At 43.4% G+C, this 18,340-nt stretch overlaps 1 protein-coding gene across 10 annotated transcripts in view; it reads right to left on the bottom strand.

The window, feature by feature from the left end:
- ARHGAP22 (Rho GTPase activating protein 22) overlaps positions 1-18,340 on the bottom strand; it is a 209,292-nt gene that overhangs the window by 113,506 nt on the left and 77,446 nt on the right. For 2 of the 10 annotated variants that reach the window (XM_063669871.1, XM_054436177.2), the window contains exon 3: positions 13,677-15,105. The exons of 7 other annotated variants lie outside the window; for them this stretch is intronic. In XM_063669871.1, the coding sequence (XP_063525941.1) occupies positions 15,094-15,105 (12 nt within the window). In that variant the 3' untranslated portion in view covers positions 13,677-15,093. Of the gene's footprint in view, positions 1-13,676; positions 15,106-18,340 lie in introns of those variants that run through there. One more of the 10 variants, XM_054436176.2, reaches the window with a different exon arrangement.

An 18,340-nucleotide genomic window follows, 5' to 3' on the forward strand; every position in this document is an offset into this window, starting at 1 on the left:
GCTTTTAGTCTTTCACCATAAAGTATGATATTAGCTTTCAGTTTTCCATAGATGGCTTTTCACAGGTTTAAAGAAGCTCTTTTGTATCCCTGGCTGGTTGAGAATTTTTATCAGGAAGCAATATTGAATTTTGTCAGATGCTTTTTCTGAATCCATGAGATGATTATTTTTTCTCTTTCTTCATTTATTAATATGATGAATTACATTAATAATTTTCAAACACTAAATCAACCTTGGATTTTTGGGATAAACCCCACTTTGTCATTATGTATTTTCTTTTTATGTATTGTTAGATTCAATATGCTAAAATTTGGTTGAAAATTTTTTCAACTGCATTCACAAAGAATATTGATCTACAGTGTCTTTGTCTTGTAATGTCTTTGGCTAGATTTATATAGGGGTAATGCTAACCTCATAAAATGCATTGGAAAGTATGCTCATTTTGAAGTAGAATAATCAAGTTGGAGTTCTAATACTACTTGATTTCAAGACATTGTAAAGCTACAGTAACCAAAACAATGAGATATTAGCATTAAAATAGACAGATTAATGAAACAGAATAGAAAGGTCAGAATAGACCCATATATACCTCCATATCTATCTATCTATCTATCTATCTATCTATCTATCTATCTATCTATCTCCATATATGGATAATTGATTTTGACAAAGGTGTAAAGGCAATTCATTGGAGAAAGGATAGTGTTTCAACAAATGATGGTGGAGCAACTGCATATTTGTGTGCAAAAAAATGAATCTCAATTCACACCTCACACCATATATAAAAATATACTCAAAATGAATTATATACCTAAACACAAAATCTGAGACTATAAAACTTCTAGTAGAAAACCTTTATGACTTTGGATTAGACAAAGAGTTCTTGGATACAACGTCAGAAGCTTGACTCAAAAAAGAACTAATTGATAAATATGACTCATTTAAATTAAAAAAAACTGCTTTTCAAACACATTAAGAGAGTGAAAAGACAAATTACATACTAGGAGAAATATTTGAATATCATGTATCTGATAAAGGACTTGTACCCAAAATATATAAAATACCATCAAAATTCTATAATAAGGTAACAATCCAATTTAAATAAATAGGCAAAAGATTTGAACAGATAATTACTATAGAAGATATAGGATTGGAAGATAAGCTCAAGAGATGATCTTCAATATCATTAGTAGTTAGGAAAATGCAAATTAAACCCATAATCGGATACCGCTACATATCTATTAGATAAAGTAAGAAGACTGACCAGACTAAGTGTTGGTGTGAGTGCAGAGGACCGAGAATTCTTGTACAGTGTTGGTGGTAATGTTAAACGACAATCACTTTGGAAAATAGTTAAGCAGACTCTTAAAAGAGTTAAACATACTGCCAGGGGCAGTGGCTGATGCCTGTAATCCCAGCACTTTGGGGGGTCAAGGCAGGCAGATCACGAGGTCAGAAGTTCGAGACCAGCTTGACCAATATGGTGAAACCCTGTCTCTGCTAAAAAATACAAAAATTAGCGGGGCGTGTTGGCACGTGCCTGTAGTCCCAGCTACTCAGGAGGCTGAGGCAGGAGAATCTCTGGAACTCAGGAGTCAGAGGTTGCAGTGAGCTGAGATCGAGCCACTGCACTCCAGCCTGGGCAACAGAGCGAGACTCCATCTCAAAAAAAAAAAAAAGAAAAAAGAGTTAAATATACACCTGGGATATGACCCAGCCATTCCTCTCCTACATATTTACCCAAGAGAAATGGAAGCATATTTCCCTACAGAGATTTGTATGCAAATCATTGCAGTTTTATTTCTAATATCCAAAAATTCTCTATAACGCAAATGGCCTTCACCAGGTGAATGGATAAACAAATTGAGGTGCCTGCATACAGTGCAATACTACTCAGCAATATGAATGAATGAACTCTTAATGCACGCTGCAACATGGATGCTTCTCTAAATAATTATGCCACAGGAAAGAAGACAGACAACAAGCCAGAGTACATACTGTGTGATTCCATTTCTATAAAATTGTAGAAAATGAGAACTAAGAAGACCAGCCTGGGGTCAGCGGTCAGGAGGGGCAAAGGGAGTGGGAGGAGGGATTACAACAGGATACAAGGAAGCTTTTGGCAGTGATGGATATGTTTGCTGCCTTGATTGTGGTGATAGTGTCACAGGTGCGCATCTATATTAAGACTTACCAAACTGTGCCCATGAAATGCGTGCAGTTCATTGTATGTCAATTATACCTCAATAAAGCCATTAAGAAAAACAGAATTTGATTCAGTTATCAAAAAACTTTTAGAAATATGTATTTGTTTCCTAACAGATTACTAAAAACGTAGTGGCTCAAAACAACAAAAATTTATTTTCTTACAGTTCTGGAGGTCAGAAGTCTGCAATGGGCCTTACTGGGCTACAGTCAATAGCTGGCACGACTGTTCCTTCTGGAGCTCTAGGGGAGGATCTGTTTCTCACTTTTCCAGCTTTTAAAGTCTTCCTGCACCCTTCCACCATCTTCAAAGCCAGCAGCCTCACATCTTCAAATCACTCTGACTCTGACCTCTTTGTCTGCCTCCCTTTCCACTATAAAGAACCCTTGTGATTATATTAGATCCACTTGGATAATCCAGGATAAATTTTTTTTTTTTTTTTTTTTTGAGACGGAGTCTCGCTCTGTCCCCCAGGCTGGAGTGCAGTGGTGCGATCTTGGCTCACTGCAAGCTCCGCCTCCCGGGTTCACGCCATTCCCCTGCCTCAGCCTCCCGAGTAGCTGGGACTACAGGCGCCCACCACCATGCCCGGCTAATTTTTTGTATTTGTAGTGGAGATGGGGTTTCACCGTGTTAGCCAGGATGGTCTCGATCTCCTGACCTCATGATCCGCCTGTCTCGGCCTCCCAAAGTGCTGGGATTACAGGCGTGAGCCACCGCGCCTGGCCAATCCAGGATAATTTCTTTAAGGTCAGATGGTTAGCAACCTTAATTCTATCTGCCCCCTTAATTAAATGCTTGTCATGTAACATAACATATTCACATGTTCCAGGGATTAGGACAGGCATATCTTTTGGGGAGCCTTTATTCTACCTTATACTACAGTAGACTACAGTATATCTGAAACAAGTTGGGTATGTGAATCTACTTCAAATGTAGATTTGAGAAGATCTAAATACAGATCACATATATTTGATAAAAACTTGCAGTGTAAATCTGATATGCTATAAGTGGATTCCAAAGATTTGCTATAAAAGATGTAAACTATTTCATTAATAGTTTTATATTGATTACTTGTTGAAAGGCTGATTTTTGGACATATTGGGTTATCCAATATAAATAAATAAAATATGTTGTTAAAATAAAAGACAACCCAATAGAAAAATAGGTAAAAGGTGTTAACAAGGAATTAATAGAAGAAATACAAATGGTCAATAATTTTGTCATAAGATTCTCAATTTTAAAGGACAATCAGTACTTAATGACCATGCAATAGGAAGAGCATACAGAAATGGGCATTCTCATACACTTTTGATGGAACATAATTTGATGAAGACTTTCTGAAAGCAATTTTGCAATGTCTAAAACAATTTTAAAATAAAATGTCCTGTAACCTTGTATTGAATTTTAAGAATTTGTTCTAAGGAAAAACAAATGCACAAAAAATGGATGCATAACAATCCTCAATGTAACATTTTTTACTACACAAAATGAGAAATGACTTGTTCATCTGTCAATAGAGGAACGGTTAAATCATTTCTGGTAAGGCCATACCAGAATGAGGTACATAAAAAGATTTCTAAGATGAATTGCTAAGAAATAAGACCACCAGAAAAATAATTTTAATACAATTCCATCCCAGTGTCTGTTACTGTCCTCTTCCCAGAGCCCATGAGTTACATGTTAATGTATAGAAATAGCACGGAAAACTTACACTCTGGGAGGGAGTGGTGGGAATGGTGAAGGAGCTTTCATGTTTTGCCCTATAATGTTTGCATCAACATAAAATTTAAACAATGTTAAAGTTGAAAAGGAAAGCAGTCGGCTAATTCATGCAGCACTGCCCATGCCCAACTCACGAGCTCCTGCCATCTGACTACCATCATACTCTCCGACCTCATGTGTTGGGGCCAGGCCAGCCTGCACAGTGTTTCTGCAGCCCAGAATGCCCATCCATCATTTTCAGGAAACAAAGAGTGATTTTCCCTCTCTCTTCTGCAAGCATTTAGGGTGACAGTCCCCTCAAGCTTCCTCAGACTGAAATAAAGTGGCAAGTACTTTCCAGGTCCTCTGATCGGGGTCTGCACACATCCCTGCCTGCAGGGAGCCCCTGCCCACATCAGGAGACTGCCATAACTCATTTTGCAAAGAATGATCCGTCTTGGGAACAGCTCCCAGAACACCGGAAGGTCTGGAAGCCTCAGCTAAGTCCAGGGGAATAAACGAGATTAACAACAGCAACAGCGACAATGATTTCTACTCACATGTCTCTAGTCAGATGTCTCACACCCAGAACTCACCCAAATCGTAAAAAGATAAGCACCCATTACATAATAAATCCGAGATCCTGTAAGACCGTCATGGAAACCTCACAGGTTTTAGCCCCAGACAGATCTGGTTTCAATCCTGACACCACTGCTTAGTGATAGTAAACTATGGGACAAGTTTAGCCTCAGTTTCTCTCTCTGTTAAATGGGGTAGTGGCATCTCCCTCACAGATCTCTGAGAATTAAACGGGATCAAGTGAGCAGAGGGTGTGGAATGGAGCTGGGCTGTAGCAGGTACTCAGAATGGCAGCATCCTAAGAAAGGGCAGTGCTGCAGAGGTTTTGTGTGAGCTCATGACTGGGTGTCAGGGTCAGACAGGTCCTCCACCAACCCAGCTGAACCTCCATTTCCTCCTCTGCAATGTGGAGGTGTTTTGAGGATTTCCCCAGGTTTAGTGCCCAGTGAGAGTAAGTGCTGTTGCTGTGATCATGCATTATTATAGGGCCAAGGAGTAGACTCTGTGCATGAACATTTTATAGGAGTGTGAATAGATAGAAACACTTAGAATTATTATAGGGTTTGTAATTACTGTGACATTGCCGCTTACGTAGAACACAGACAGGTGTGTTCCAGCCTGTTCCACCAGGCTGAGGCCTGGTTTCTTTATGTGTAAAAATGAAGATATTTGTCCCAGATTTGTCACTGGGCCATCTGAGATAGTGCTGTATACGCACTAGGGGCCTATATAAATATGAATTATCATAATAATGACTTCAAACTCATTTTGGTCGCTGTATCATTTGTTTGGTCTGTTTGTAGAAACAATCTCCCCTCCCCTAATAATACCATTGCTTGTGCCGTGAAATGAGGTGTGAAACAGACTTCAGGAGTCCTAGCACGGTGAAGGCAGGGCCCTGCTTCCTAGTGTGTGATGACAGTCCATGGGGACCTCCTGCAGGGCCCGGGATGTCTGTAATCCTCCTATTGGCCAGCCTTTGGAGTTTGCGACAGTTTGAGGTCTTTGCAGTCTGAATTCAGCTCTTTTCAACATGATCAAAGACTGGCTCTCTGGGAAGTCTTCATTTTTCACTTTGTCTAGGAGACTGCCTGAAGAAACAACTTCTGCAATTCTTTTTACCAAGTCTCCTGATAAAATCCTCCACAGGCAGCATCTTGGAAAATGGCAGGCATGTTTTAGAAAGCAATCGCTCAGGGTTCCTTATCTCTGTTAACTCTGATTGGGGTCTCAGATCAATCTTAAAAACCTTTATCCACCTGACACCCAACCAGGAACTGAATGTCTCTGAGTTGTACATAAATAATACAGATGAGAATGAAGTTCAGTGCCAAGGAGGGAAGCATCCTCCTTGCTTCCTTATCACACAAGCCTGTAGCCATGCCCCATGACTGTCCAGAACACAGATTTAAAAAGGCATTGTAAAAATTGGAGACAATTGAGTTCTTGGTAAAAGAACGTTCCCTCCCTAAGGAGTTGAGATACATCATTTGTCCAGCTTCTTTCCTTGCCGATGACTTTGTCTTGAAGCTTCTTCCAACAGATTCCACAGTGATGCTGCCACCTGTGAACCTGTGAACTCCAAATGCTCTTGTATGATCTACAGGTCTGAAGTCAGCAGATCAGCCCTGGGAACGCTCTGCTTCTTCACTGTGTCATGAGGCTATCCATGGTCCTCTTAGAAAATCTTCAGCACATGCGGTGTGCCACAGGGACAGTGTGTTGAGGTCAGCACCATGTTCTGCAGAGAGCAGGGGCTTTGAAGTCAGAACACTGGCTCCAGGCACCTTCCCTATCCCTCCCAACGGGCCACAGCCCCTAAAGCCCTTACTCTCAGGGCTGCACAGCTCAGACCCTGAGCCTGTGTAAGTCCAGCTGGGAGCCAAGAATGAGCCCAGGGCCTGGGGCCTGAGACCTGGGATAGACTTGCAGCCTAAGCTGGAAACCCTGGTGGAGCCCTCAAGAACCTTCAGGTCTCAGAGCTCACAGCCTCTTCCAAACCCTAGGGAGTGCCCTTTTCAGGGTGAGTGGGTCCTCTTTGCAAAGTTCCGGTTGCTCTGTGGTAAGCCAGGACCTTGCACTAGACTCCGTGCCAAACAGCGTGCCCGTGACTTTCCCTGAGTCGCTCCTGGGGTCTACCCCTTCAGGCAGTCTCATCTCACTGGATTCCTGAGCCCTGCAGAAGACCCTGTAGTTGAGGCTGCACTACTGGTCCTCACCCAGTGGCCTTGGGCTCAGCCTCTCTTCCTCTCAGTCGTGTCATTCATGTGAACATTCTAATGCCTGCGACCATGCTCATGGGAATGAGATGCCATGCCACGTTGGGAAGAGTCACTAGTACTAGTGTCCTGGCCTTGGTGGCAGCCCAGGGCTGGGTGCTGAGTAGTGCCACAGGGATGCAGCAGGATTAATGTGGAAGTGACTAGTGAACAGAATGCTTACCCAGGGGAGCTCCTGAATCCTCTAGTGTTTAGCTTGCCCTGGGAGAAGGGAGGAGAGGCCAAGGTGCACGTGATTTTACAACACATTTGGGGCAGACCATTAGTGTCATCAAATCTCCATGGGCTGCTCTCTGAGTGTCCTTTGTGCTTAGGTTGGGGCCATGGGATGGGGTTCTGGCCAGTGGGATTGGGCAGGAATGACAGCATCCACTTCCAGGCCTGGTCCTTTAAAAACTGCCAGTGACCTCCAGTCCTCTCTCCTATCTCTCCCCCGAGTCAACCTTGGTGACCACAGAGACAGATGAGGCCAACATCTGGCCCACCACAGACATTACTGCAGTGAAAGGTAAACTTTTATTATGTTCAGCTGCTGGGATCTCAAGGACATTCAACGTTGTTCATTTTACTAATTAGATGTTATTTTGAGAAAAGTGTTAGAGAATTTTGTCCTTAGCTGATCACCTGGCCACATGAACAAAGAAGTTATAAAATCATAGCACTAATTAAACATTGTATTTCCATGCTGGTAAATCCATTTAACTAATAATGATGATTTCCTTTCTCCTTGGGTTGGATGTTGGGAAGGAAAAAGAAAGGAGAGGTCAGTCTCATCTACTTTGACTCTGGGGGCCTTGGGTTTATGGGAGCTGTCTTACTCTGATGGTTGGAAGCACTGAGCATGGCATGTCTAGGTTCTGGCTCAAGCTGTGATGGCCATGTAGTACCCGCTTCCTGCCTCACTTTTTGGACTGGAGCATTGGAGGTAGCCCAGAAAAGACTGATCTAGATCACTGTCCAAGAGGGGTTGTGGACCCTATGCCCATTCCTGGCTGAATGACATGCCCTGGGAAGCATGAGATCCTGGGAGTGTGCAAATGACCCTGCTTCCTCCTTGGCTTACTGGACCATATGGTAGGCCTCTTTGCCCCCTGAAGTACCTTTTGTTCCATGTGGAGGGGCTAAGGGGGAAACTCAGATGAGCTGAATCCCTCTGGCTGCCCATGGCGTTTGGTGGCTGCATCAGACACTGCAGTCGAGGCAGGTGTGTTCACAGGGAACCAGCCCTCAGAGGGCACATGCTCTGAGCCTCTCCAGAGGGAGTGACCACCCACTTTTTAGTATTTTCTCTGATCTCGGACTCAGGTGGATATGGGCGTTAACTGCTGCACCACTGTGATGCTCACCGTCTCCGCTGCTCTTCAGAGCCTGCCGACTGGGTGTGAAACAGCCTCTCCTGTTCCTCCAGAACTGGGAGCTCTTGGTAGGTGCTGCTTGGCCCCCACCCCCACCAGGAGGAGCCCATGGGGACACAGGGCCTCTCCACTGCCTGCGTTGGCAGCACTGAACCACCGGCCTGCTCTTCCATGCCATGGTCCCTGCCATGTTTTCCGGGGTTGCACAGTGTTTCCAGTCTTCTCTGTCCACGATGAACAGACCCAGCTGCTCAGACTGGGAGCACTGGTGCTGTCCCTTCTTGTCCTGAGCCTAAGAGCACACTCTTGGAAGATGTTTTTCTGCTCAAAATACACCTTTGGGACATGTTGATGCTGGGTCCAGGGCCCCTCCTTGGAGTGGGTGGGGCCCTCCTTTGGCTGAAAATGGTTTGATTCTGTCTTATTTCTGGGAGGCCCTGAAACTAGTGTTATGCTCTGGGGTATATGGTGTCTCTGTGAGAGAGGCTGCCATGCTGCTTAGTTGAGCACAGGTTAGCCTGAGTAACATGGTATAGACACTTTTGCATTGACCTGCCCTGGCTGTGCCAGGCTGACCTGCTGAGCCAACTGCTGCCAAGGGGCACTGGCTGCATTTTGCTGAGGAAGGCACACCTCATCCCTGTCTTTAGCAAAGGCCACAGTCCATTTGGGAAATGTACCCATCGTCCTCGGCAGCCCTCCCAAACCACCTCCATTATGCTGATCAGCTGTAACTCAGTATTCCACCAATGCATTAAGGAGCTAGAATGCTCCAAACACAATGAAACATAAGTTATGCTCTTCTGAACAATGAATAAAATATGTTTCCCATGCTGCTTCAATGTTACTTGACTCATTTTTCTGCCTTGTGATTGATAAAACTCATAATTTAACTATCAGTTTTCTACATATTACTGTAAATTAACTGGGTTGCAATGAAAGCCAAAGGATTGCTCTATTGTAAGTGGGAGACCTTTAAGTGCTGTAAACTAATATCCATGCTGACTTAAATTAGCAGACCCTGAGAGAAGCTCATTACTACCGGTAACACTGGAGGAAACACAAAAGTCATTTTTAGAAGGTGAAAATCCGTCTTGTAGGCAGTATATCTCTGGGTGCAAAACAATTCGGGGGCAATCAAGACATTGTCACTTGTGATTTATTTGGTCCTGAAGTGTCATCAGGCCTCTTCTAACTTGATTTCCTTTTCCTAGAACAGTGGCAAAATTTTGCTGTCCATACATTAGTCCCCAGATATTGCTGATGCTGTCATTTCAAGGGCCTGCTCTCAGAACCCTGCAGGATGGTATAAAATAAACCTTAAAATGTATTTTTGTGTGATTACTTAAATCTTGTGTTTTTCTTTGACACGCAGAAAAAATGGTTTTAACTAAATATTGTTTGAAATTTGTTTAAAAACACGGCTGCTACTGCCAATTTCAATTTAGTAAATAAATTTATATTTGATTTAAAATAACTTGCTTGAATAGAATTTTCATTTTGATATGTTTAATAGTGGGGAATTATGGTTCTAAAATAGCTGCAAAAATAGAGCATCCCTTTAAAAAAGCCACAAAGTCTCATAGTTCAACCTAAATAAATGATACCCCTCTCTCTTTTTATGACTCCAATGAGTAATTCTTCACAGAAGAAGCATTTCAAGTTGTCCCCCAGGACATTTTAAAAAAGGAAATATCTGTTGTTTAATTTTTCTTCTGCAACACTAATGGGAGTGTGAAGCTCAGTTCCTAATTAACTCAAGGTGCTCTCTAACGTGCTGCAGAAGACACTTTTCAATCATTGCTGGCTTATCCTGGGGCAGAGAGGGTCTGGGGGATGCACCAGAGCCTGTATTTTATGCTCAGGTTTGTTTTTTTCTGAGTATAGATAGATCGACTGAAATTTGCTGTGGCAAGATCTATGGGAGCAGCTTGGGAGGTAATCAGCTGCTTGTTCTTTTGTGGACAGAGACTTGCAGGTGGGAAGTAGGAAGGAGGGAGTGAAGTTAGATTCTTCAGGGCTTCTCAGGAGGTCAGGGGCAAATTCACCAAGAGCAATGAGATCCATGAGTGACCCTATCTTCAAGGGTCCCATGGCATCAAGGTCCGCATCCATCAGCTCTCTTGCCACCAACTGTGTCTCCCCAGAGACCTTCACCTGGCTCAATAGTGGAGCCAGGGTTCCAAACGCTCTGCACAAAATGGCCATTGAGGACAGCCAGGGGCGCCCACAGTGGGACTTCTGGGAAACTGCCCTGCTCTGGCCAGACCTCCAGAGCATGCCTGCTTCTTTGGCCTTGTTTTTGACTCATCTAGGGTGGAACTTCTGAAAACTGCTAGGATTTGGCTGAATGTAGTTCTTGTTCCTCTATTCCTCTTTGCCTTATAAGGTCTCGGATGAACTTTTGACTTTTGGAGTTGAGAGGGCTCTTGGAGATCATCTCTGGCCAACTTGCTACCCAGTGGTCAGCTCTTCTCCAAGCCACTTAGCCTAGTGATAGTCTGGCCTCTACTTGTCCAGCACCAGGGACTGGAGCCCACTACCACCCAGTAGATCACTCCATCAGAATGAAGTGTGGAATGGAGTGTAGAAGACAAATCAGGGAGTCTGTCCATTTGTCTTCTGGTCTTGTTCATATGAGGATTCAGAGCTTCATATACTGCCCCTTGGCAAGATTTCTTTTCTCCAGATGACTTATTCAGTTATTCCTCCTATGGACAGGAGTTTGGACTCCTCTCCATCGTTACTGCCCTGTTCTTGAAAATATAGTGCCTTGAGGGGACTGTCACTCTCCAGAAGTGACCTGGTCTGACAATGGAAAAGCTTGGTGGGGCTTCCCCTCCCTTGTTCTAGTTTCTGTGCATCTTAAGAAAGTCACCTAATCTCTTGTGCCTCAGTTTCCCTATTGGGACAGTGGTGATAGTACTCATTCTTAAATTGTTTCAATCATCTGCTGCTGTGTAAGAAAACTCCAAAACTTATTGCCTACAAAATAGTGATCCATTATTTGTCATGATACCATGGCAGGGATCAGTGGATGGTTCTTCTGCTCTCTATAGCTTGGTCCAGAGTCACTGACACAGTTGCATTCGGCAGCTGAGCTGGGCTATAAGGTCCAGGAAGGAAGGCCTCACTCATTCATCTAGGCTGTGTGGTTTTTCTCTCGTCCATGCTTCCTCATCATTCTGTGGTCCATTCAAACATTTTTACAGCATGGTGGCGGCTTTTCAGAGCAAAGCAGAAACATGCTTGGTTTCTTAGGGATGAGAACTACAATTAAATCCTAAGGCTCCCACCTGACCAAATAAATACACTCTTGGCCAAGGGGAACCTAGGGAAACCTTAAAAACTGAGTTCCTGGCTGTGAGAGGAGGTCAAACATGCCTTGCTACATCCTTCTTCAGTTTAGACACCACATCCGACCAGCAATAACATTACAGTAGCGATCATACAACTGACTTTATGGCAATAAGATACCAAATTATAAATAAGACCCAAGGCCATTCCAACCCACAGTTAAGTCATACACCCCTACACTTAAAGAATAAACAATGTTCTGACTGCCACAGGTTTTTCTTTTTCTCTAGCAGTTAAACAGGCACTGGCCCTAAGAAACAAGTGCTAAAACAATTGTAGTTCACCATTAGACCTTGACTAACTGACCCCCAACCCCTGGTCCACAAGTCACAACTACAGCTTTGATTGGACAAGAGATGGATGTCAGTAACTTTCTCCTGATAAAAGACCGCCAACCATAGGCTGGCCCTGACTGGCTAACAAGAGGCTGCACACGGAGGGCCTTCATGTCCCTGCTTCACCTGTTGCTGTATAGGGCCTACCTGCAATGCATTTAAATGTTAAGCCTCTGCTCCAGAGTGAATATGAGTCACATTTAATATGGATGTTCAGTAGGCATGCGTCAGGACCCTCTTTGTGAATATTCGTAGCTCCTCCTGTAACCCTACTTAGCTAATCTGTTCAGCATAAATTCCTGCCTTACCATCCATTCCCTCAAAGTGCCTGCCTTTCCGGGTCTATCAGAGGCTATGCTTCCCAGTCTGCAGATGGCCAGCCTGCAGGTTGTAACTCTTTACGAAAAATAAGATCTCCTTTCTAAATTTATAAATTGTGTGATTTTTAAGTTAACAGAGACTAAACCTGGAAATGGCACAGCATCACTTCTGTCTTATTCTGTTTGTCAAATAGTCACAAAGACAGCTCAGATTCAAGGGGAAGGGAAATAGACTCTGCTTGTCGGGAGAAGGGGCAGGAATGAGTGGCAACCATCTTTGGGATTATCTACCATATATCTTGCAGAGTTGCTGTGGGAATTAAAGCAAGTTAATACATGCAAAACACTTAGAACAGAGCCTGGTTCATCAGATATATAAAAGTTAGCTTTTATTTAGATTCAAACTGTTGATCAAACTCACGAAGTAAGGCAGAGGTGAGGTTGGAGCCATATTGCCTGCCCCTAGATTCCACTGTTTGATTGTGTTGCATGATTTGCTAAACCTTCATTGGGTAAAGTTTCACCCAGGGGAGAAGGCCACCACTAGGGTATTTCCTACATGATTTACAGCATGAGTTTATTCTCACCACACTCCTATAAGGTAGGTGTGGTTATTCTCAATTTATAAGGAGGAAACTGCGGTTCAGAGGGTGAAATATCTTTTCTGGTTACCAGCTAGAACCATCCTGGTTACTCACAAGAAATCTGCCATTTTTCTCTATCACGCAAGATCCTGTAATATGACATGCTAAAATTTAGACACCAGGTATTCGTGGCAGACCTACCACCCACTAGTCTGGACTCCTAATCAAGAAAGGGAGTGAGGACCATCTGAAGGGCTGGTCTCAGGGAGCTCTACATGTTCAGGCAATCACTGTTTTCTAGATCTGCATCTTCCTTTTTATATTTCATATTTGATGCCTTTGCATGCTTCTTGAAGGTCTTTCATTTCAGAACCCATTCTAAGAATTGTAACAGTCTTATCTCTGACTGTTTAGGCAGCATTGACAACACTATCAACCACAGCAGCTTCCATTTGTCCAATGCTTAGTGAAGCCACAGCCTCAAAGGACCACACCAAAAGTAGGAACAAGAGGGCTTCAATGATCTTCCCAAATCTATAGCTAGTAGGTGGTATAACTGGGACTTGAAGCCAGGTATTCTGGTTCCAAATATTATGGTTTTTTCCATTATAGTATGCAAGCTTTCATTCTACCTTGTTGAGCCCCACATTCTCCACCAGTACAATGGAAATTGATTGTGCCTGGCCTTGTGGAGATGCTGCGTGAATGTTTATTGAACAAGTGTTTATTGAGCTTCTAATATGTGTCAGACATTGTTCTGGATACTGAGACACAGAAATAAACAAGATAGACAAAAACCTCACCTTGATGGGCTTACAATCTAATAGGGAAGGCAGTCAATAAGCTCTTTGCCAGTTCTCAGGCACTTTACAAAAGCAATAAATTATTTTTCCATTGAGGATCTAATACAAATCTGGGTCACACTATGCACTCATTCATTCCATTTATTTTTCTTCGTTCATTCATTCATTCATTCAATTATTCATGTAAGCATCCAATATTACTGGATACCAATTATGTGTCAAGTACTGCTAGGTGATAGGAAAAGAGAAATAATAAGACAGATTGAAGCCCTACCTGAATGAGGTTTATGATCTAGAATGGAGAACAGAAATTAAATTGAGGAAGTGTTATAAATAACAACAGCAATATCAAAACAGTAATGTAATAATAATAGTAGTGACATCCTCTTGGCTGGTTTGAGTAACAATTTACAGCTTACAAAGGATGCACAGTTAGGGTTTGCTAAATCAACTTGAGCTGGGTGGAGGTTATGAAGTCTAGAAGTGAAGGGCATCTGACACGGGGGCGGTCCTGTGAGCTGTGAGCACAAGATGAGCTCCGACACCTGATGGCATCTTCATCATACCCCCAGGTGGTGCTGAGATGAGGGCCATGGAAGATAGAGCCAGCCAAAGGTGTGAGGTTTTTGTGGGCAGACATTAATGGCACAGCAAGGGGTTGTCCTAGCAGTCTCACTGAACTTGTGCCAGCCTTCAGGCGCTATCTGAGAGTGAGTACCTGTTAGTCTTGGCCTGATGTCAGTCCTTCAGTTTCCTCATTTGAGAAATGGAGACAACCCAGGCATCTACTCCAGGTCAAGGACTCAGGGAAGGAGCATGATATGGTTTGGCTCTGTGTCTCCATCCAAATCTCATGTTTAATTGTAATCCCCAGTGTTGGAGATGGGGCCTGGTGGAAGGTAATTGGATCATGGGGGTAGTTTCTCTTGAGTGGTTAGCACCATCTTCTTGGTGCTGTCCTCAAAATAGAGAGTGAATTCTCATGAAATCTGGTGGTTTAAAAGTGTATGTGGCACCTCCCTGTTCTCTCTTTTGCTCCTGCTCTGGCCATGTGACGTGACTGCTCCCTCTTTGCCTTCCGCCATGATTGTAACTTTCCTGAGGCATCTCCAGAAGCAGAGTAGAGGTCAGCATAGTACTTCCTGTACAGCATGCGGAACTATGAGCCAATTAAACCTCTTTAAAAAAAAAATTATCCAGTCTCAGGTATTTCTTTATAGCAATGGGAGAATGGACTAACACAGAGTTCATGAAAGCAACATTTTGTTTTTTGTTTTTGTTTTTGACGTGCAAATTTGGTAAACAATGGGCTGGGGAATGAAGATTCCCTGCAGGCTGAAATATTCCTGTGACCTTCAAGCTATGGGATAGGATGGCCTCTCTTTCTTCCCCTGAGGTGTCCTCTTTCTTAAAGGTTTCTGGTTTCCGACTGTCCAATATTAATGTTCCTCTCCTAGAAGTGCATGTGCTTTCCCATCCATCTTGTCTTTCTCCCCACCAGTCGCAAGCTTTTACTCAATTACATCAAATTTTAAATCAATCTTCTATGGCTCCTTATTGCTGAGCTTACCTCACTTATTCTCCTGGAAAAAAAATAAAACATACAACAGAAACCTAGCCTTCTCTCAAAGTGATTTTTAAATTGCCTCTTCTAGAACATAATGTTGCATCAGGCATGGCAGGTAGGTGGGAGGGGGAAGTGTGGATTCCAAACTCCACCTGCCATGTTCCCTCCCCTGCTTCTTCCAAAGCCCCCAGCCCTTGTTCCAGCATGGTGAGGATTTTCTTGGCCTCAGCTGATATTAGAACACCAGCCCCATCTAAGTGGCCTTTCTGCTTCCAGCCTGGTCCTAGCCAGCCCCTATCTGTGCTGCTGCAGGATGACTCTCCTCTTGAGGCTCTGATGGCCAAGTATAAGCAACCCACAACCTTCACTGACCCCTATCGCAGCCCACAAAGTGAGGACCTAGATCCTGGGTGTGGCAGTGAAGCCCCTCTACAGGCGTCCTCTAGTCCCACATCTGCATTTTGTGTTCCCGCCTGTAGGATGAGCATCCTATGCCCTACGTCAGAGACTATGGGCTCCCCACTGGGTGTGGGCTGCCAGACACATAGCATCCGTGGACCTCCCACCCCATTCCTAGGTTCATTCTAAACACATCTTCCAAGAACCTCCAATATGCCAAGCCCTCTTCAGAGGCCAGCGTGGGGCTCAGTGGCCCTTTCTAGAAGAGGGAGACCCTGGCCTGGCCTCCCCATTCTCCTCCTGGTCATCCAAAGAACCTCTAGCACTTTGGCCCTGCTGCATTCTTTTTTTTTTTTTGGTTTTAGTTTTTCTTTTCTTGTTTAAATTTTTAAAATACTTTAAAATATGGAGTTACATGAAGATAGTCTCAACGTGAGAAATTACAATGACACAGAAAAAATGCAAGCTGACCCTGTCACCAGCTCACTCCCCTGCCCCGTGTCCCTGCCCTATGGCTCTGATTTGTCTTATTTGTATGCTGAAAATCTCAAAAATAAATTATTTCCATCTTATTTCACTTTTTTTTTTACAATGAAAGTTACACTTGCACACAGTTTGAAGAATCAAGAGTTCTACACAGCTTATCATGAGGCAGCAATTTCTTCCTCTGCCATTGCCTGAATCTGTCACCACGTTCTATGCTCTCAGATGAGGTTTCTTTTCTTTTTCTTTTTTTTAAGATATTTATTTCTAATCAGTATGCTTATGTTACTCCCTTTTGATTTTACATTTTAGTCATTGTCTGTGGAATTCCTAGCATGGGCAGTGAGATTTTGCTTTCTGCCCCTTCTCCACCCACACCACCCCCTCCCCCCACCTCCACCCACCGCCACCCAACCACACGCCTTCCCAAACCTCCACGGTAATTTTGGTTATCTCAGTTAGTATTTAGTGTTTATACTCCCATCCTGGGGAATTTATTTCAAGCATTTCTCTAAAGACTCTTTTTCCTTCATTTCTCTCTTCTCTCTTTCTAAAACTCCTTCTATTTGGACATTGGGTTGTCTCTCTTATTGTCCTCTTCTTCCTAGGAGTGTCAAGTTTTCATCCAACCCTTCTTTGGAGTTTTTTATTCATGATATCTTATTTCTGACTTCTGGGGATGGGTTCCTCCTCTGACTCTTCCGTATTTACAGATTCTCTCTGAGGATATTACAGTAGTTTTGTATAACAGTTTTCTTCCCCCTGCACAGTATCTGCTGCCTGCAACTTGCTTTTTGTTTTCTTCCTGTTTTTGTCTTGGTTCCTCAAATGAGAGTCTTTCCTCAAATGTCTGCTGAACCAGGCCTATCACTCCCACTTGGGAATGGTTCTCTATGGAGCTGACTGAGTGGCGTCGGAGGATGGGGAGGGCATACACAGGGGGGTCCACCTCCGCCATTTTACTGGAGAACCTCTGGAGAAATTTACTGGAGAGAGAAAATTCATCAGTTTCCTTCCTGGGGGCTACTCCTGACTGCTGGGGCTTGGAAACCAAATGTGGATGGAGACTGGGGGCTAAGGAACTGGTCTGCACACTGATGTTCACCCAACCTTCCTGTTCTGTAAGATATTCCACCAAGAAAAGGGCCAGAGTCCCCATTCTAAAGGGCTCCCTTTTATTCTCAGAGAATACAACTCCAGTTTTACAGCTGAGTGGGGGCGGGCAGTCACCTCTTGGCACTGGATTGTTCAGAAAATCTGAGATCTAACTGCTCTTTTTTCGTTTTTTTTTTTTTTTTTTTTTTTTTTTTTTTTTTTTTTTTGGAGACAGAATCTCACTCTGTTGCCCAGGCTGAAGTGCAGTGGCGCAATCTCGTCTCAACCTCTACCTCCCAGGTTCAAGCAAGTCTCCTGTCTCAGCCTCCCGAGTAGCTGGGATTACAGGCATGTGCCAGCACACCTGGCTAATTTTTGTATTTTTAGTAGAAACGGGGTTTCACCATGTTGGCTAGGCTGGTCTCGAACTCCTGACCTCAAGTGATCTGCCTGCCTTGGCCTCCCAAAGTGCTGGGATTAGAGGTGTGAGCCACTGCACCTGGCCCTAACTGCTTTTTTTAAGTTAACCTTCACCCAGTGCTCCTGTCCTGAGCTCCTTTTTTGCCCTCATTTCCAGAGATATCTAGTCCTGCGAAGCCCCAAGTCTTTGAGGAGTTTTGTTTTGCAAACCAGACAGCTTCCGTGCTCTCCTTTGTGCTGGTTTGGGATTTAGCTGTCTTGGATCAGCTAAATAAATCAGCAGCCTCTCTCTCATCTGTTTTCCTGCATCCAGAATGCTTTCTCCCCTCATGTTCTTTCCATCTAGTTGTGCTTGTGCCTTTAAAAACATCCTTTAGTGCTGTATCATGAAGTTTTGTGATGTGGAGGAGCCAAATGTGACTTTTAAATGTCACCCTTAACTGGAAGTTTGAATTTGAGTTTTGGTTTTCTCATTAGCTACAGAAGTATTATGCCGCGTATGTGTGTGTGTGTGTCTGTGTGTGTGTCTGATCCTCGCTCTCTCATGCCTGCACGCTCTCCTCAATGTCATTTTGTTATTAACTTGTCTTTTTTTGCCTTAGCATTATTGACAGTAAACGGGTCTCTGATTTCATTTTTTTGAAAAAGTTTTTTTTTTTTTTAGAGGGAAACAGTGAGTGTTCTTTGTTTATGTCTTCCTCAAAGCTATGTCATTAGGAGTATAAAAGTTCACAGCTGCTCTCTTTTCTCAGTAGGTTATCTATATTAGGAATTATATCTCTCTGTTCCCCTTTTTTCTTAGCACTTTGAATCTTACTTTATTTGATGTTACTAAATTTGCTTTCTTTTTGCTC

The sequence above is a fragment of the Pongo pygmaeus genome, chromosome 8 (assembly GCF_028885625.2).
Source record: "Pongo pygmaeus isolate AG05252 chromosome 8, NHGRI_mPonPyg2-v2.0_pri, whole genome shotgun sequence".
NCBI lineage: Eukaryota > Metazoa > Chordata > Mammalia > Primates > Hominidae > Pongo > Pongo pygmaeus.